Genomic DNA, 20,861 nt, shown 5'->3' on the forward strand with positions numbered 1-20,861 from the left:
TGCAACAGTGATCATTCCAACATGTACTGTTATGATAAGACTATCACACAACTGTACTATCCCTTGATGACTGCCTGTATGATGACTTCTGTGGCTGTGTGTTACCCATAAGGACTGAAGAAGCTGTCCTGTGTGTGGGAGGGCCTAATCAGCACGCAACAGGAAGAAATGTACAAAGAAAAAAGACGTCTGTCAACAAGGAAGTTCCTTGGATTGCTAAGTTACATGGAATCCTTTTATTTTATGATGCCAAGACATTGTATGTGAAATATCCAGTAGTACCTGCAGAGCCAAGACAATATGAGAATGGCTTTTCAGACACCATTACACAATCAGACCTTGACTACAGATAGCTTCAGAAATAGTGTGGGGGCACACATTTGCAACACCAGGGTACAGAGTTAATGGACCCTGGTACAGATTAAGCAGTGCAGTAACATCAAGGAAATAAAAATAAAAAAACAATCCCATCATGTGTAAGCTGTAGTAGCTGATTCATAGCATTTATAAGTGTTCGCTGTACCTGTTTCTGCCTGTTTTGTGAAAAAAAGAAAAAAAAATATCTCTTGTTTTTCCTGCTTTACTAGTTTAGTCCAGTTTCAGAGTTGCTGATTCCTGGGCTTTGGTTGTAAGTTCCTGTGTACTGTTTCCTTGCCTTATTTGGGGGAGAGGAAGTTACCTTGCTTACCAGTGGGAGTGGGAAGCATTGAGCTGCCTTTTTTTCCAGTTTTGTGAGGTTTCAGCCAGTAACTAGTAGTTTATTGGTCGTTTTGGGCCAGTTTCTAGCTTTTTCCAGCCCCTGGTATAAACGCTGTAAACGCTAAGCATGCTGAGCTGCCACTGTTGCACACTAGGGCAGCTGGTTAAGCAGGTTTAAACTATTCGGCTACCTAAAGTCCACTCTTCAAATTTTCCCTTAAAACTACCTTCCTCGAACTACACTACTGATCAAATCAGCGTATCCTGTAACTAAAAGATCATCTCTACTTGACTCCAAGTAGACTATTCTCTATCTGTTAAACCTAGCACTTGGTCCTACAGTACTTGTTACCTTGATACGCACTCTTGTCATAGATAGTACCCCAAAAGGCAACCCCCATTTCTCGGTCACCCACGTCCCCGGAATCTTTTTAAAGTTTTTGTCTATCCTTCTAGCATGTCGAGGATCAGTTGCTAGTGTCCTCTCCTGCTCAGCTGGTGAACCTAGAATATTGAGGCAATGTTACAATTGCCTCATGTACACAGACAACCCTCTTCTCCTCCCACAAAACACAAATACATGCAGAGATGCAACTATACGCCAAACTGGAGGCTGAGCTCTCTCAACATAGGACTGGCAAGACCAGTCAGGAGGAGAAGGTTACCACACACACTATAGACCCAGTCTCACATACTACCATTACAACCTCAAATCATACACATAAACACACAAAGACATACTCGAGGCTCTGATCAAAAATCTACCAAAACAGCAGAGGCCACCAAAGCAGACACCCAAACAACCACCACCTCAGAACACAACACCTGCAACACATAGACCTCACAGTCAGAGTGTCAAACAGTCACAGCCCTAAAGGCCAAACACAATGCCAGACACACTAGTCATTGGTGACTCCATAGTCAGACACACTGACGTCCCGCCACCAGACTGAGTAAGGAGAAGGTCACAGTAAGCTGCCTGTCGGGCGCCAGAATCCGCCACATAACGCAAGCACTCAGGTCTCTCAACAGCAGGTACAAATATGACTCAGTCATTGTCCACGCTGGTGTAAACGACCTGAGACGTACCTCCTGGACTACATGAAAAGAGACATTGAGGAGCTCTCTGATTATGTAGCCCAGGCAGGTATGACCCTGACCTTGAGCAGTATCCTACCTTCACCAAGAATGATGCCACAATACAGAGATAAGATGATCAGCTTTAACAATTGGCTTAAACACTGGTGTCATTCAAAGGGAATCCAGTATCTGTCTGCCTGGGATGACATGCTGGACAAGCCACGCTGCTTTGCAAGGGACGGCTTGCACCTGTCACCCCTGGGATTCCGGATATTGGCAAAGGCTCTTGCCACCCCCATAGTGCCTTTTTTAGGCAAGGCTCAAATTCTAAAACTACCACCCTAGAACACAAAAAGCAAAAACTAAGGGTAATGCTGCTCAATGCCAGAAGTCTAAATCTCAAAATGCACGCACTCGAGGCCCTTCTCAGTATGGAGAACATCGATGTCTGTGCTGTGACAGAAACCTGGTTCAAGGCTCCTGAGAGCACCCCAGCGCTATCAGGTTTTACCTCATATCATGCCCGGCCCCAAAATCCGGACAATACCAAGAAAGGAGGGGGGGTATCCATATTCATCAAGGACACCCACACCTCAAGACTGGTGGCAACGCACGATGCATCGGAGACCGTCCAGGTGCAATTAACCATAGGCAAGACTGCTCTGCAAATTGTAGCATGTTACAGGCCACCCTCACAAACTCAGGAACCTCACATGGCCTTCCTGAAAACACTAGAGGGATAAATGTATCACCAAACACCATCATACTAGGTGACTTCAATTACCCTAATATAGACTGGGAACACTACTCAAGCCCAAACACCCTAGCCCAAAAGTTCCTGGAATTCATAAACTCAAATGCCATGGAACAACTAGTCACCATCCCCACAAGAGGAGATAACATACTTGATCTCATCATCACGAACATGGGAGCACAATGTTCAACACCGAAGTATACCCTCACTGGTGAGATCAGATCACAAACTAATCTCGCTGGAGGTCCTCATCCCACCCCCACCTGAAATAAAAAGACCACAGTAAAGAACTTCTCAAAAGCCGACTTCACACTTCTAAAGACTAGTGTGGTCTCCTTTAAGGCCCCTGAGCCATGGAAAACAGTACTCAAGCTGCTGAATCACTTACAAATGCCTTCTACCAGCACCTGCAGGACTGCATGGATAAGGCAATCCCAAGCAAAACAAAGTCTCTTTGTACCAAAGGCAAGCTGCCCAGTCTGGTGGACCCCAGCCATAAACAAACTCTACAACAAAAGGAGGAAGCTACTACAAGATAGAGCAAAATCCTTAAAAGGTAAGACACCCTTGATCACTATAAGTAAAAACTAAGAGCTCTCATAAAATCATCCAAAGCAAATTTCGAGAGAAAAATAGCTAAAGACTCAAAAGACAATCATAAGGCCTTCTTTAGCTATGTTAGAAACCTAGGAGAAAACTCCCAGATATGCTCAGAACTAGTTCAAAATGATGTGAAGATTACTGATCCTACAGACATTGCCAACATACTGGCTGACAGGTTCAGTGCAAACTTCTCCCCTCCCCAAAAGGAGAGATATCTATACCAAACGATTGCAGCCCCCAAACATCTCCAGCCCAAGTGAGAACTGCTCTCTCCAAAGCAAAAACACAGCATCCATGGGACCTGATGGTGTCCCCGGCTGTGTGCTCCACGAACTCAATGAGGAATTAAACCCACAGCTAGGACAGCTGTTTAATCAAAGTCTTACCTCTGGATACGCACTCCAGGAGTGGCGCACTGCAACTGTGGTCCCACTTCACAAAGGCGGTGCCTCCACCGACCCTGGAAATTACCGCCCATTAGCTTGACAAGCCTTATCTGCAAAGCCATGGAGAGGATCATAATGGACCTCATAAATAAAGACATAGGGAATTTGCAGACTTTGGATCCAACCCAGTTTGGCTTTGTCAAAGGCAGATCATGACTTTTAAACTTGGTTGACTTTTTCAAACAGTCACCAAAGCCATTGATGAGGGAAAGGCAGTCCATACAGCCTACCTCGATCTGGCTAAGGCCTTCGATACAATACCCCACTCTGGTATCATTGAAAAACTCATCAGCTTAAATGTTAACCCATACATCACAAGATGGGTTGCAAACTGGCTGAGTGACAGAACCCACAGGGTCAGAGTTGCTGGCGCCATGTCAGACTCAAAGCCTGTCACAAGTGGTGTCCCACAGGGCTCAGTCCTGGGCCCACTCTTGTTTGGCATCTACTTTTCCAAGTACAAGCAAACACAGGAGGGTTATGAGCTGACAAAGTTTGCAGATGACTGCAAACTGGGCCATAGTAGAAAACACATCTGACACAGATATCCTTCAGAAGGGTCTCACAGAAACGGATAACTGGTGCCAGAGCCACGCCTAAAGTTAAATGCCAAAATGCATAGTCATACCCTTCGGGAAAAATAAGGTTACCCCTAGCTACCAAATAGGTGGCAATCCACTGAGCACAGAAGAAGTTATCAGGGACCTGGGGACCCAGGTTGATAGTAGTCTGTCATTCGACAACCATGTAGCTAAAGTAGTTAGGAAGACCTTCTACATTGCCCACCTTATCATGAAGGGATTCTCATCTAGATCAAGGGAGGTCATAGTCTCCCTTTACTCATCACTCATCAGACCAATGATTGAGCACAATGCCCCATTCGGAATGTATCTGACCCGACACTTGCAGCAGCTGGAGAGGCCACAAAAGTTCCTCACCAAAAGGATAAAGGGTCTCAAATATCTGTCCTATGCTGCCTGCCTGAAAGATCTCCAGCTCTATTCAGTCGCTCACCGCTTGCTCAGAGGTGACCTTTGCCTAACATACAAGGCCATGTCAGACCCAGATTTGATGAATATGCTTCACCTCAAAAATCTAGATCCATCAGAGCCACAAGGGCGGGAGACTTAAACCTCGACACAGCTATTAATAGGACGTGCTGGAGGGATAGATTCATCACCCAAAGACTCCCTATGCTGTGGAACAAAATCCCGGTACATGTGAGGCAGAGCACCTCGCTGGCCTTGTTCAAGAGAAATCTTGACCAATGGATGGGAGATTGCAGATATACCCCAGGGATTACCTCAGTGTCACTGCTCGACAGAGGCACAGCAAAATAATGGGTATAGTTCCCCATACTAAAGGGGTGGCGTAAGCCACAAAACGATGGGCTAGGCTTGTAAATGCCCTCGGGCAGATAGCCTAGTATGAACCTATGAACCTATGAACCTATAAAACGCAGGTATGAATTTTAATAAATTCATCCCCCCAAAATCCATATTTGGACGTAGGTAAAGGATGTTAACTTCAACAGTGACAGTCACCTAGAAACAATGTTCACACCTTCAAGTTAAAAAAATAAAAAAATACTAGATACAAGGGGAGCTCTTTCATCCCTTTGCAATAGACGGTTTTTCATAAAAATTGCTACAAAAATACACATTATTTAGTAATTAACTAAAAGTTCAAATGATCATTTAAACCCTTGCATGCACGTACATTCAGCAACACCTGACACATCTGTTCCCTGCAGTACAAAACACTGATCTCGTAACTTTCCATAAAGTCACCGAGAGTATCTGGTGCATAAAATAAAATCCTTTTCAAATTCCTGCAAAGAGTGGAGTGCTTGGAGCATTTTTCTTGTTATGCTCATGTATTCTATTTGTACTTCTGGACATTCTTCCTGTTTAAAAATAAAGATGAGGCTGCATAGAAACGATTACTGAAGAGAAGCTAAAATAGCCTGAAGCTTCATAACTGCTTCCAGTGTTGTCACTAAAGATGAAGAGGAATTACAAGTAAATTACACTGCCTGCAGTTGCAAGAGAAAATTCCCCTTTTCTGAGTATAGCTCTCTTTCTACTCCTGTAAATTTTGTGTTCTAAAATAGACTTGTCATTAACATTTTTATTATGAATAAAAATTTGGAAGCTGACAGCCTCTTGAATTGTTCATCTTCCCCTAAAATTTTCCAGTTTCTGCTGACTTATTTGATTGTTTTAGAATTTAGCTGCAAGTCAAGACAAAACTTAAATGTTTTCCTTGACAACTATCAGTCTATGTAGAAATGACATACTCAGTGTCACAGTGTAAAAGTGGTGTCTTTAAGAGGAATTCTTAAAGTGTAAAATGTAATCTTCAATTGTGTTATATCAAAAGGATATCCCCTCTCCATAAACTTTGTTGTTAAACTCACCTGCTCTTTTTGAAGAAAGCTGATCATTCACTGTTAAATCAGTAGTCCTAATGAAATTGATATTTGACAGTATTTTCTTAATGCAGTCAGGATAATTTGTTTCATGTCTTCAGCATACATTATTAGCTACATCCTTGCAGAACACAGCAATAGGAAAATTATACTGATTATTGAAGATACTTTGTTCTTAGATTTGATTTTAAGAATATCTGATTTACTTTAAATAAAACTAAATTAAAAAGTAGTAGTTTGATTCAAAGATGAATACTTCCTTAATTCAGAGTCTTCAGCTTAAAAAAAAATATCAGTATAAGAAAAGTAACCCCTAACACAGGTAAGCCTTTTACAGCTGAAGCTATGGCTGAAAGTCGCATAACATAGCAGGGGGTCTTTGCCACTTCGACAGTCATGTCTTGGTCCTGCTGAAAAGGTTTCACTTTGTGTCTACCAAAAGAGCTGCCCTTGTTGCTGCCATTGTATCTTTAGTTAATTTCGCTTCTTTATCCTCTGCTTTAGTGGAGCCAACTAATGTTTTTAAGAAACCAAGGTGTTTTCTTAAGTTTAATGTTTTCTTTCAAATGATATGCTCTGTAAACAGTATAATTTTTCTACTGCCATCCACAGGAAAGATGTGGGTATTAATTTGGTAACAATAAGAAAAATATTGTAAAACATTAATTTATTAGAGCTAGTTGTTTAAAGAGAAAAATACACGTGTATGACAAATTGCATTTCAGTCTTACATGAGAGGAGTGGGCATAGTATACATACTCCATCATCTGCACAACCTGTTAGGGTTGTCTGTTAAAGGTAATCTGCTGGCTGCTGTAAAAGAAAACAGACTATTCTGCACAGTGTGCCTCTGCTAATAGAAGGCAAGGAAAGAAACAGAAAATAGCTAAAAATTGCAATGCAAAAACCTATATGCAGTGCTTACTGTAAAATGCTGGCTCACTCTTCATGACCTCTGCCGCATGCTCACATAAGTAAGGTGGAACCTCCACAGGTCACTGTACTGACACCTGCACTTCTAACTAGAGTAGGTGATCGTGACCTCCATGACATGCTGGTGGCAGGCTTTAATCTTGGATAAAAGAACCATCACAATGGCTTATCAGATACTCTCCGTAATTTCCATGCAGCAGATACAAAAAGTTTGTGTTTTACTGACTGTGCAAGAATAGAGCCCTGCTGAACCATACTCTGAAGAGGCCATGTCTACTTATAGGGTAGAACTTGAAGGAGAATGGTGACCCCCATGTTCATGTCCACATACTATGGACACCATGACACACATTGGACAGCGAGGGTGCACTGTGCAAAGTATCACCACTACAGAGTGGTGCTACTATGATCTTTGCAGTGTCCATGCATGAATATTATCTGCACATGCCCTCTTTGCCAGAGAATAAACAGGGATGAGCATGGTAACACTAAATGTGGGTGTTATGGCAGTGATTCAGAGACAGTTGTGCTACTTTAAATCAGTATCATAGCTGCCATGCTGCAGAGTCAGTTGTTGCAAGATAAATAGCATGATTGTCATAATGTGGGAGACTGCATTAAGATGAGCAAGTCATTAATATAAATTCATTGGAGAGGGGTTTGTTCTCTGATGCAGGCACAGTGAAGGAAAATAAGCCAAGTGGTAATGTATCTTACCTCTGCATTGAACAGATATGGAGCATGGATGCAAGGGGATAGAGTGGAAACAGTTGTTTGGGTACGGGAGCATAGCACATAGATGTGATAGGTAACTATCTGGCTGACTAGCTGGGGGGGTTGACCTTGACTTAGAACAATGCACAAGGGCATGACAGTTACTGTCCATTGAGGAGCCCACCCTGACAGAAAACCAACAACAATGGCATGGGAGAGGTGATCTGGACAGAGAATAGACCACAAGGGTGTGGCAGGTTATTGAGCTAAGTCTGGCAGGAGGCTTAGCCTGACAAAGAATATAGCATAAGGCCGGGAGAGGTTACTGATCAGCTGTAAGAAGGGAGGCTGACTCTGATTTAGTGTAGAAGACAAGGGCTTAACAAGTTAGTTTAAAAGCTGGAAAATGGCCTGTATTTGATGTATGCACATAGACTGCAAGACACGCTACAGGGGAAAACAAATGCCTGCAGTACATAAGTCATAGCATGACCATAAGCAGGGAGGGGAGTGAGGGACACAGGATGCGCACATCATCAAAGCCCCCCAGTGCAGTGCAGAAAGACTACAGGACAGTGGTGACAAGCTCATTGCTGATGTATGACACATGATTGAAATGACCATGGCACAATAGTAGACATGTATGTAGACACCAAATGGAGATAGGGGGACTGTGCTGGGAATTGGAGGTCTGTCAAGGAGACCTACACACACACACACACACACACACACACACACACACACACACACACACCCACACCCATATGCATAACCTGTAGGTCTCGTAATGGGCTCAAGAGAATGGCAACAGTTTAGAAAGCTCACCTCCCAGGAAACAGATGTATTACTGCTGGCCTTACACACATATGTCGTGTGTATCCTTAAAAAAGAAAAATGGACAAGTCTTTTTAGCACTGTGTGTGGCAGGGAGTGGTGCATGATATCCGTGCAGTTTTTGGCCATAATAGAGTAGAATAGAAGTACAGGTATATCGCAGGATCACCCATATGATATTGCATGCCAAGAGTATGGCACAGGATGTGGGCAGGAGAACACTTCCACCACAGGAGGTGAAGTACCAACACAGAAGCAGCTCAAAGATGTGGAAGAGTTTCTTGCAGCCTTGCCTTGTGTAGGTGAATGAACCCTCCTAGCTGGAGGTGGCTTGGGTGTTTGAGCTGGGTTGGTGGTGACTACCTTAAGTGTATGTAGGGGATGCACCAGATTAGTAACAGCATATTAATTTCCAGTTGTATACTGACCTTGATGTGTCAAGAGGTTATTTAGCAGAACACCTATATGTATCTGTTTCCAGGTATTTAAGTGCTGTAGTTGTGGCAGCCTGCACCACAAGGTACATAATTGCACGTATGCTATTCACATAAGTGATCTATGCAAGTTTGTGTGTCACTGAGTAGGGGAAGAGAGCCATATGTGCCACAAACAAGTATGTTATCAATTTGCTTCCACAGGTTCCTCTGATGGAAGCTCCATCACAACAGGTCATGGCATGCCTGAGGTCAGCAGGTCATCTGTGATGCAAAATGATGACACCATGCATATGGCTCAATTTGATGATACAGTGGCGCTGTCAGCATTGCTAACATTGGAAGGCACATACACATTTTTCATGTGAGATGAAGGCAGAGGAGTAGTTCATACCTCCTGTATCATCTGGATATCCTGTCCATGTAAGCCCCATATTAGCTACATTAGAGTCATCACCGCAGATAAAAACCTTCATCTGCACTGCCTGCAATGGTTGTGTGCCCACATTAGGGTAGTGGCATGTAGGTGGTTGTTGCTGCCATAACACCAGGCCATTCCCTGACTTGGTACCCCACTTGTCATCAGTTAGCAGATGTGCAGGTCAGTGATCCAGGTGCAGACAGACACTTTGTCCTGTGTGAGAATGTGTAGCCTCTGTAGGGACTGCTGGATGACCTGCACTACATGCAGTTTGACATGGCATATAGGGCCCTGAAGCAGTCATGCCTGCTGATGGCAATGCTGGCCCAAATGGCATCTATTGGTGCATCCATGATAATACTGACAAGTTCCAACTATTGCTTTGTGGGGATCTGGATGCATTGTGGATGGGCACAGACAAGGTTCACTCAGCGGCTCATAGTGTTTCGGAAACTGCATCATAGTCAACTGTGGCCCATGGGTGCCTTCACACATAGGAGTGGCCAGTCTTATGTTTGTAGCCAGCAACTATCTCACACCACTGCAAGGATGCCGCATTAGGCCATCCTCTCAGGTTTCTGCAATTTCACAACACCCTATTTCCAGTTGATCTGCTGAGTATGATGCATAGCCATGGCCTTCCTTAGTGTCATGGACACCATCTGTCTATAGCCTCTCCACATGAAAAGCCACTGCAGGGATAGTGTACATGGTGCTAATAGGCTACATCATGTCTCATGCAGGACGGATCTGGCCCTTTCACTTCAGGGCTGCAGAACAGATCTGGCCAGCAGTTATGATGTTGCATCTCCATCCTAACACTGGAAGATGTCTAGTGATTCTCCTCTGAGTTGCTAAGTACATGCATAGCTACCATAGCCACTTCCTGTGACCCTTACACTATGGTAGCATTGCTGTCACTTGTATCTATAAGGATGACTATGCCCTGCCCATCGCTTTGGCCTAAGTGGATAGGTTAATCTGAGATGCACAGCATGACCAGTTAGTGCACTGTATTGCATATCCAGGGGGAGTTAATCCATGCATCTATTGTATTCTGTGTTGTCCTTATTGTGGCACATTGCTGTGGACCAGATGCTATCTCTTTGACAGTGCCATGACGTATTGCCCCAACTCCTCCTCCTCTGCTGCTGCAAATAGTCTTATCAGACAGTTACCAAGTTTCAACTACTTCCATAATACCATATTGTTTAATGTGGTGTACACCATGATTATCTGACTTTATCCAAGCAGCAAAAGTGTGCCTTCAAGAGTTTGAACACATGCTCGACAGCATACAATGGCTGAGCATGCGTGATGTTTATGTTGTTTCGACCATATTATGGGGGTTTTGAATGTGGCTAGTTATCTGCAGATCGTTTGTATACCAAGCATGCCACACTGTTTCTTCTGGATCACAGTTGTACATCTTGGATGTCTGACTCGCTCTCTCGGTGCACATTCCTGCTAACTGTGCTGTTCTGCCTGAATAAGTGCATTAGTTGTTTCTGAGTACCAAGTATGGTCACATATACTCTCCTGACATCACCATATATATGAGCAGCCCCCTCCATCTATCCTCAGTTTTTGGAGCTTAGTCTTAAGGGGAGCAAGAATATATTTGTTCAGTATTTGCTAGCAGTATATTTATCAAATTTTCATTTTTCTTTAGTCCACTTGCATGTCACTCCGTAGAACTGTTGACCATTGGTATGAGTCAAATGATCTGTTAGCTGACCTTTTGAGATTTGGGATTGAGTGTCCTTTGTCAGCTTGCCTGGTTGATTTTTTTTTTGAGGGGGGTTGATGTGAGAGTCCCACCACATAAACTGTGTATAGCAGAGACCAGTACTGCATGCACTTCCTAGATTTTTGACTAGGGACAGAAACACTGTAGTTGTAGATTGTGATTCTGAGGTCACTGAGAGATTGTGGGTATTAAGAAGCATGAACCTGCACTGAGGCAGTATATTGAGTATCACATTACACCTTCTGACCAATGGAGGTATGGTATTATGAGCATTCAGAGGAATATTCCAAGCTTTGCTGTTTGACAGCACGCTCATCCCTGGCTGTCTTCCTCCCAGTATTCTGTGACTCTGTGCCAGGAGAAATAAAAAGGCTGGTATTGAGTCAGGTTTTATAACCATGGGCATGGAAGGAAGGAGTGCTACCAACAATAATTAAAAAATTTTTTTCTTGTTTTATATGAAGTTTGCTTATTAGGGATTGAGGGCAGAATGGCAGGCTCAGAGGTTAAGCAAATATATGTGGTTATCATGTGTCGTGATATGCGGCAACATTAAGAGTGTACACCCACGAGAATTGGAGTTTTCTTGAAATGTTTGCTGCGTGTTGGTTATTGTAAGAGGTAAGCCTGACCAGAGGACTTAAAGAGTGGTCCCATTGTGGATCAGCTGATACTGTAATCACCCATCTGTTGTTTATGGTAGATGCCTGTATAACTAGCGTGTCTGAATATTTGACAGTATTGGTTCTGCAGATGGCATGTCCTGTTTAAAAAAAAATGCTACTAAAACCGGATGAATTTTCATAAGCTTTTTTCCTCAAGTGTTAGCTTCTGGTCAGTAAAATATGTAATTTTCATCACCAAACTTAGCAGAGGCTGTGGGAAATCCAATACTTCTCACGTATGTGTTGTAAATGAGTTTATGTTCTTTATTTTCAGCATGGAATCTGCCAACCTTAAATGCATTCAACTAACCCAGGAATTAACGCGGCAGCATGAAGAGCTGAGGAAAGTTGAGGAACAGCACAGCAAATGCGAAGCTGATAACAGGCGGGTATGATACAAAGTTGAGATGCCTGTAAAGGATTACATGAGTTTGAACAAAGTTGGCTGTGTGGAATAGAAAGAGAAAACTAACTGGGACAGAGATCATCAGGATTTGATTAGCAGCCCTGGATCTGGAGGAATTAACTGGTGGGGAGGGTAGAGTGAAGAGGTTTTGTCTATTTATCTGCTCAGGGGGAATGGGGGTGCATGGTGAGGGGTATGATGTAGGCTTCATCTTTTAGTGGAGACTGAGAGTTGCTGAGTTGCTGTACCATGCTTGCCTGTAAGAGGGATCAGTCTTTGGGAATGAAGTCACCATACTGGTGTGGACTTTATCACATGTCCAGGTATTCTCTCCCTCTTTCTGCCATGTAGTCTAGCATGCAAAGGGAGTAGGTAGACTACAAAAAAATAAATAAATAATCAACCAAGACTGCAGTATAACGGCCCAGATTTCATGCTTCTTTCTTTGTCTTGTGGTGGGTCAAACTATTTCTGAAACTATAGGCTTCACTTCAAGAATGGGGACTCACTGGGGGTGGAGAATGTTAGGTCTTCATCAGACTGGTTCTTGGAGCCATTGGGAGCAACCAAACACCTGAAGCCAGCGGTAGGCTGGAAGAACCAATAGTGGACGATCTTTATACCAGAGGCACTGCATGCATGTGTTTTTGTCTGTGTGAAAGCCCTAAATAATGCAGAATATTTACATTTTACAGGATAATGCAGAACTTGTTGGGAAATTGTATTCATTTAGATATAAAAACATGTTTTGGAGCTGAAAAGCTGTAGGATTGCCTAACCTGCTTGTTTTTAAATAATGACAGAAGTAGCTGCGTTCACCATGTAGAATTTGGGAGGTTATAGAAAACTTGATGTTTGCCCATTTTAGGCTTGACTGACCCAGTTATGTAAGCACTGTGGCAGGGACAGTGACCTTGACTTTGCCGAAAGTCTATAATCAGTAGCAATTCTTTAGCTGAAAATTATCTTAAGAATTTTCTGAATTTGCAGTGTGTGTGTTGATAGTGTAATATAAGAGGATATCAGCTCAGCTAGAAGCACAGACTTGTACCTAATGCAGGAGGAAGGTGAAGGATGTGTTTGCATGAGCTGCAAAAATTAAATTGGAAAATTTAGTCTGCTTTAATTCCAGTGGTACTTTAAATCCCAGATAGAGTTGTGTCTCATGATGCAGCTATCCAGATGCATGTTGCACTGTATCAATTGTAACTCACTTCTTTTGTGTCAAGTTATATTAGTATTAGAAGTGGAATAGCTTTATTGCTAGAGTTAAGCAGTTAGTTGTTAACAGTAGTGGCTGTACAGATCACTCTAACAGGAAAATATATAGTTATGCTGAAAACTGCAAAAGCTTGGATAAGCTTTTCTTATGGAGTGGTTGTTATTCCATATCTCCAGGTTCACCCTATTTTCTTTTAAATTTACATTAATTACTACAGAAGGTGCACCTGTGAATAAAATGTTCTTTTGTCCATTTCATTTGCTATTTTGATAATAGCAGCAGTACCCATAGCAAGCCCTTATCAGTTGTTCCCATGTTCTTTGTACTTGAATTGTATGTGGCTGAGTAAGCCGTATAGCTGCACTGATGTATTTAAGTCCCCCTCAAAAAAAGCAGTTATTCTTAGCAAATCATTTTTTATTTAAAGCATACCTCTCAGCCTCTTAAAGCAAGAAATCTGGACAAAGCCATAAATAAAAGTGGGGCAAATGCCCAAAAATAGGGACAGTGTTTAAATATTGCTTTTAAAAGCTTAGAAAGTTGATAGAATGACAGGTTTTTAATTAGCATTAATTTTCTGAAAGGAAGGAAGTCTGAAATTCAAATAGCTGTCATTATTTTCTAACTTTTGTCTTTAATGATCTGCCACTAATTTGCAGGAAAACCACAATTTTATGAAAAACAGACCAAAAGTATGAGACAAAAATCTGGACAGTTGAGAGGTATGAGAAGTATAAGGAATGCCAGTTAAAGTGATCCTTTTCCATCTAGGCTTTTAGTAGCCTTTTGTCACTTTCTGAGTCTTTGTCACCGACTCCTATTTTTCGTAAGGTTTACTGTCACCTTAAGTTTGATTTGCATAATTTCTGAGATACTGAAGGAGGATCTGATGCACAGTCATGTAGAGCCTGCTGGTCGATCTCCTTTAAGAATTCCCAACAAAAATTCCTAGTCTGTCTGTAAAGAAATTCTTCATTCATATGCATATTGCCTGTACATATTTCAGCTCAGAACCTTGAATTTATTTTCTCTTCTCGTGTTGATCCATCTAAAGTTGTACTGTTTTTTTTTTCTTGAAAATGTTTGCTTCATTAAATTTATTTTAATTTCTGAAAAGTAGCAGCATGAAAACAACTACCACTAGAGATACCAAATACAGAAACAAGGTGTCTTCTCCCAGACTCAAGTCCTTTATTATGTTGTGTGATCAAGAAATGCACCCAAGTATGAGGGACGGATTTGTAAAGCAGGAATTGGGGTTATAATGCTAGTGCAAAGGATTTATTGTGGAAGCAAACTGCATCTTTTTGTTATTGACATGTCCTCTCTACAGCTGAAGGAGCAGTTATTACTGGCTGACCAGACACATGCAGCTGAAGTGGAAGGAATGAAGACCGAGATCACCCAGCTGACAAGGGAACTGCACCAGAGAGACATCACTATTGCAGCTGTCAATGGGTCTTCCTCCAGCGTAGAGCATCAGCTGAGATTAGAAAAGGAGAAGGGAGAAAGGAAAGTGTCAGAGTGCAAGGTAAGGAGTACTAGACGTAGACTGGTATTATACACATTCAGTACCACAGTTAGAGCAGAAAGTAAATTTTCATCTTTATTATACTCTGCACTATCTGTGAGAGTACAGCTGCCCTTGTTGTGCAAATGCTTATACATGTATGACCGTCCAGAAATGTTGTGATCGGTTTACCATCAAAAGTTCAGCGGCAACATCTGTGACGCTGCATCCAACTGCAAACCACGAAATTCGAAAACCGAAGCACCGAATGACAAAACCTCGCCCCCTTTTTGACCCATGGTAGCACTCATTTGGTGGTGGAGTGATTGGGAATGTCGATGCTCAATATTCTTACATTTAGGGAAGTCAGAGTAACGGAATTCGGCTACATGGTTCGCATATATGGCCATTCGGAAATGTGCCTTCACACAAATGAATGTATACCGTTGTGATCTTTAATTGCTTTTAGTTGTAACAACCTTAATGGAAGGTGGCAGAGTGCTGATTTCCCAAATACAGGTGGGACTATATTTTTGCTTAACTGACTTACTAAGGTAGAGGTAGTGAATGTGATGCCACTTGTATGAGTTCAGAAAACAAGTATTAATTGCTGGAGGTTGTTTTAGGGGTCAGGTTTAAGCATTTCAAGGAAAGTTTCTGCACTGGTCTTCTGATGAAGACCAGGGGATGTGGGGGCTGATGCGAGTCATCTCACTCTTCAAGGGAAGGCATTGTTGATGTCTCTAAATTGTGTGAGAATTGGTATTCAATGCCAACATCATGTATGCCTTCCTCTTCCCTGGGGAAAAAATGCTGAAGTAATTGAAAGAAAAATTTCAGAAATGCTTGCCTTGTTTTTTTTCTGTCTGGAACTGATGATGTCCTTCTATGTCACTTTTGCAGTATTCTTCACCTTGGGGATCTCCTGCCTAGAATAGCCCGATGTCCGGCCAGTATACCAAAGACTTTTAGATCTTGTGTGCACCATATATTGCACATATACTTCCCTTACAGGACTTTGGGCATAAAGGTGATATACGGACACAGTTACCCATAACTTCTTGCCATCAGTCTAAATACCCTTTGCTGTGCTGATCCTTAGCCTTAAGATAAGTGCCCCATTGGGTCTTTTTTCTTTCTTATTATTGGTCTTGTTTTCATTTGGTTACCTGGAGTTCATGTCATCAAAGAAGGAAAAATGTCAGTGTGGGAGGCAGATTCCCGATAAGGATAATCGCTAGTAATGCCTCTTTTGTTTAGGTGCTTCCCATGACCATACTTCCTGTAGCATTTGTAAGGTATTTGTACCTAAGACTCTTAAGAGCTGGTTGTCTTCCCTGGCCATCTATCTCGAGAACCAGCAGCTTAAATAGTTGGCCCAGGGTTGCAAGGCAGAAACTGTTAACCCTGAGGTACTGCCATTAAGCAAGAAGGTCAAGAAATCTCGGCCGGAATCATTTAGTGTCCGTCTACTGGACATCTCTTTAGAAGTGGGTGATAGCATTGTAGGCCATCCACTGCTGACATTGGATTCCTTTGACGGACCCCGTCAGAAGCAGGCATAGATCCTTCCTTTCACACATTCTTTGAGGCTTTGCAGGTGCCTATTCAAGACGTTGAGGGTGAAACACTTTTGGTTATCTTGGAAGACCCTAGAGGAATTTTGCTGATTCTGGTCAGGGAAGAGATTCCAGGTTCTCTGATCAAATCTCGTCAGGGGTTGGAACCTCTGGTATTTGTCAGGGCTGATGTCCTTACCAAGAAAAAGCAGAAGACCAAGCATTCTTCTCTTCATCCTAAGAACGCTCAACAGGAATGGCAGGAGTTTACTCAAGGCCTTTTTTGTGCATTAATGGCCCTGAAGCATCCTGAAGGGGTTTTTGTGCCTACTCCACTTTGAACTTCTATTCCTTCTAAAAGCCCTGGAGCCTGGTAGGGCCATGGAGAGGATTGGAAAGAAGGTCTGCACTACTGCCGCCTTGGCCTTAAGGGCCATTAACTACCAGACCCACATGACCAGATATGCTTTGGCATTGATTGCCTGGGCTTATCAGGTTGTTTTTGACCTCCCTGATTCTGAAGGAAAGACCTCTGCTCTATCTGCTTTGGGTTCTACCTCTCAGGTGGCTGACTGCTCTATCAAGTGCAGCTATGATACTGCTGATGCCTCTTCCAGACCTGCTACCTTTGGGTCTTTGAGGCATTATTTATGGCTTCATCTTCAGTCATTTCCTTAAGACAATTAAAACCAGGCTGTTGGCTACTCCTTTGAATAGTAAAAATCTCTTTGGGAAAGCTACTGATGATATGCTTAAGTCTCTTCAGGAGAGAGGTAAAGCTTTGCCGGACCTTAAACACAGTTTTGTGCCCCTCATCCCTAAGTTCCAGAGGACCTATCCTCCTAAGTCTGTTTTTGTTTACAGGCAGCCTCGTCAGACCACTAAAGTCAGGTAGGGAGGTTGGCAAGCCCCTCCTGCTAAGTCTTCTCAGGCCCCTGTAGCTCTGAAGCCTCCTTTGTCTAACAAACCTGATTCTCATTGACATGATGCCCCCCACAAACCCTCTGCCAGTTCCCTTGCCTCTCCCTCTGGTTTCCAAACTGGCAACTCATCACCTCAGATTCTTGGATTTGGTCTGTCATCTGTCAGGATTACTTCATGGTGTGGAAGTCCCTTCCTCCTTTTTCAGGGATTTCTCAACCTCGCTGAGAGTGGCTTCCTAATTTCTCAGAGGTTCTTGGGTCCCTGGTGGAGCAGGGAAGTGTTCATCCTGTTCCTCCTTCATGAATAGGAAAGGGATTTTACTCCATAATCTTCCTGGCTCCTTGAAAGGAGGGTACTTGGAGACCTATTCTAGATCTCTTCTTGCTCAGCAAGTTTCAAGGTTCCTTCCTTTTGTTTGCTTTTTCTTCAAACCCTGATTCTTCTGTTGTTGCCCTAGGCTTTTCTCGTGTCCTGGGATCTAAAAGATGCTTACCTTCATATTCCGATTCACCCTCTTTTCAGGAAGTTTTTGCATTTCTGTGTTTCTGTCATTTTCAGTTCTCTGATTTGTCCTTTGGCATGTCGACTGCCCCAGGGGTATTCATATAATGCCTACTTTTTGTGCATGTTTTTTGCAGGCTCAAAGATATTCAGATTCTTCCTTATTTAGATGACCTGTTGATTCAGGCAACTTCTCCCATTTGGCTTGGGAATTCACCATATCTCTTTTTCAAAGTCCGGGCTTCACTATAAACTTCCAAAAGTCTGCCCTGACACCTCTTCAGCATCATATATATCTGAGCTGCAGGATTCAGACAGTGCCAGTGTTGTCCTCTCTTCCAGCTCCAAAGGTTTTGTCCTTGACAGCTTTCTTTCAGTCCCTTCTTCTGCCTGCCATTCCATTCAGGGAGTTTCTTCAGGCCCTAATATTCATGGCCTCATCTGTTCCAGTGCTTCCTCTCGCCAGTCTGCATATGCAGAAGCTTCAGTTGTACCTTAAGTCAATTTGGCTTCAGCATTGCTATCCTGTAGATTTCTGAGTGCTTTTCCTTCCTTGTGTCAAGTGGGGATTCGAATGGTGGATTTAAGCAACTTACCCTCAACACAGGCCTGCCCTTTCAGCCTGCAGTTCCTTCTCAAAACCCTTCACTGATGATTCAGACATGGGGTGGGAGGCTTCCTGTAGTCTCCTGAAATTCAGAGTGTCTGAGTCCCCATCAGAAGTCAGACCACATCAACATTAAAGAGATGAGAGCTCTGATGCTGGCCCTTCAGGCTTTTCACCCCATGCTCTCTCCACGTCCCCTGATACCAGTTGTATATCAACAAGCAGGGGGAACAAAGTCCTGTCTTCTTTGTAGGCTGGCTGTTCAGGTCTGAGATCTGGCTACCAGTTATCAGCTATCTCTGCAGGTAGTGTGTATTCCTTGAGAGCACAATCTACTGGCAGTCTACTTCTTGAGCAGGTCCAAAACACAGGCTTATGAATGGATGCTTCACAGAGATGTGTTTCTGGACAAAGTCCATCACTGGTGTATTCCTCAGGTAGGTCTTTTTGCCTTCCCTCTAAACAGGCAACTCTCTCTTTTCTGTTTGAGTGTCTTGCCATCTGGTGTGGAAGATGGACACCCTTTCTTTTCCTTGGAAGGGGATGTGTCTCTATGCCTTCCCTCCTCTTCACCGTCTTTCAAGAGTCCCTACAGAAGATTCAGCCGGACTCCCTGAAAATCTTGCTAATGTGACTCCCTTTTGGTCAAGGCAGCACTGGTCCTCCCTCCCCCCCAGTTAATGCATTTGGCCAGAGCAGTCACCACAGGTTACTTCACCAGTTGGATCTCCTCACACAGGACAAGGGGTCACTCATCCATCCTCACTTGTGCAGTCTTCAACTGGCACTGTAGGTGATCAACTTTTATCCCTTTCTGGCATGGCTTTTGTGAGGACATGCTCAGGGTTTCACAGGAGAAAAGAAAGCCCTCAACCAGAAAGTTATGTATGTCCAAATGGAAAATATTTTCTGTCTGGTGCCATGCTCATAACCAGGATTCTTTTTAAGTGGGAGTCCATCTGGTTCTTCCCTGTTCTTCTGCAATGGCCCCGTTTGTCAGCTATTTCTGCCCATCTTTAATCTTTCTTTGGCTTCTCATTTTGAGTTCAAACAGTTTCTTAAAGGCATCCTACATCTTAGGCCCCGGAAGCCTATTCCTCCTTCTTAGGACCTAAATTTTGTTTTGGAAAAAAATGACTCAAGCTCTTTTTGAGATTGCAGTTTTAGCTTCTGTGCAACACTGTGCCTGGAAGACTGTCTAGTTCCTTGGTTTTACTGCTGCTCAGAAGGTTTCTGAGCTTCAGGCCCTTATGACCATTCCTCCTCTTTTTTTTTTTCTCTCACAGAGACAGGATGTCTCTTCATACTAATTCTTATTTTATGTCCAGCATTGTTAATGAGTTGCCCTTAAGTCAGGCAGTACATCTCCCTTCCTTTTTTCCTTCTCTTTAGTCTGTCAGTGAGAGGGTCCTCCATAGTTTGGATTTGCACAGACATTTCAGGTATTATTTTTATAAAACCTAAGACCTTTCATAAGTCTGACCAGATTTTTGTTTCTTCATCCCATGACATTGGGTTTGGCTGCTTCTAAACAAACCATCTCCTCTTGAATATGTAAAGCCATTTCCTTTTGTTATTCTTTCCATGGCAATAGTATATCTTCTTCAGTCAGAGCTCATTCCACTAGGCTTTTGCCTCTTCTGGTGCTTTCTTCATGGGTTTGGACACCAATTCCATCCTTAAAGATGCTACTTCGTCTTCAGTGTATACTTTTACTAAGCAGTATAAATTGCATATGGTTTCTAAGGCCATAGCAGGTTTTGCTAGGGCCAATCCTGCATGGGTTTGTTGAGGCTCTTACCAGCCTTCCACTCTTTTTCTTGAGCTTTTGTACTCTTCCCTACTGTGAGGAATACTGCAACAGTGGTATAGAAGGACATAGTACAGTTGTGTAAAATCTTAGTCAGAAAGAAGTCCTTATCTTCACTGTTGCAGTATTCATTCCCTCCTTCCATCCCCCTTTTTGTTCTTTTGGCTTTGCTTTGGTGTGACCCTCCTAGCCCAAGGGTTCCCCTTTTTTTTTCAACATTTTCTCCTTCTGGATGAGCATGGCCTACTTTTGTCCTATGGAGTTTTCTACTGGAGTAGTTCAGTTCCAGGTAAATACGTCTGTATGTCACCTTTATGCCCTTCCTCATGCATGGGGAGCGTATGTGTGACATATGGCACATACAGGATCTAAAGGCTTTAGTATACTGGCCAGATGTGAGGATACCCTTGGAGTCCCTAAAATGAAGAATACTGCAACAGTGAAGAGAAGGACTTCTATTGATATGGTAAGATGTTATACAGCTGTATTTTTCTGACAAACATATATGATATGAAATACAAAAGAACTGTGTCATATTTAAGCCAGGGGGGTACTCCT

The 20,861-nt window shown here is 42.9% G+C and overlaps 1 protein-coding gene across 3 annotated transcripts in view; it reads left to right on the top strand.

The window, feature by feature from the left end:
• The window catches only part of CEP63 (centrosomal protein 63), a 673,466-nt gene that overhangs the window by 411,926 nt on the left and 240,679 nt on the right, over positions 1–20,861 (top strand). For all 3 annotated transcript variants that reach the window (XM_044070624.1, XM_044070622.1, XM_044070623.1), the window contains exons 10-11: positions 12,039–12,153; positions 14,726–14,923. In XM_044070624.1, the coding sequence (XP_043926559.1) occupies positions 12,039–12,153; positions 14,726–14,923 (313 nt within the window). The remainder of the gene's footprint in view (positions 1–12,038; positions 12,154–14,725; positions 14,924–20,861) is intronic.

This window comes from Protopterus annectens, chromosome 4.part1, assembly GCF_019279795.1.
Source record: "Protopterus annectens isolate FY-2018-M chromosome 4.part1, PAN1.0, whole genome shotgun sequence".
Lineage (NCBI taxonomy): Eukaryota > Metazoa > Chordata > Ceratodontiformes > Protopteridae > Protopterus > Protopterus annectens.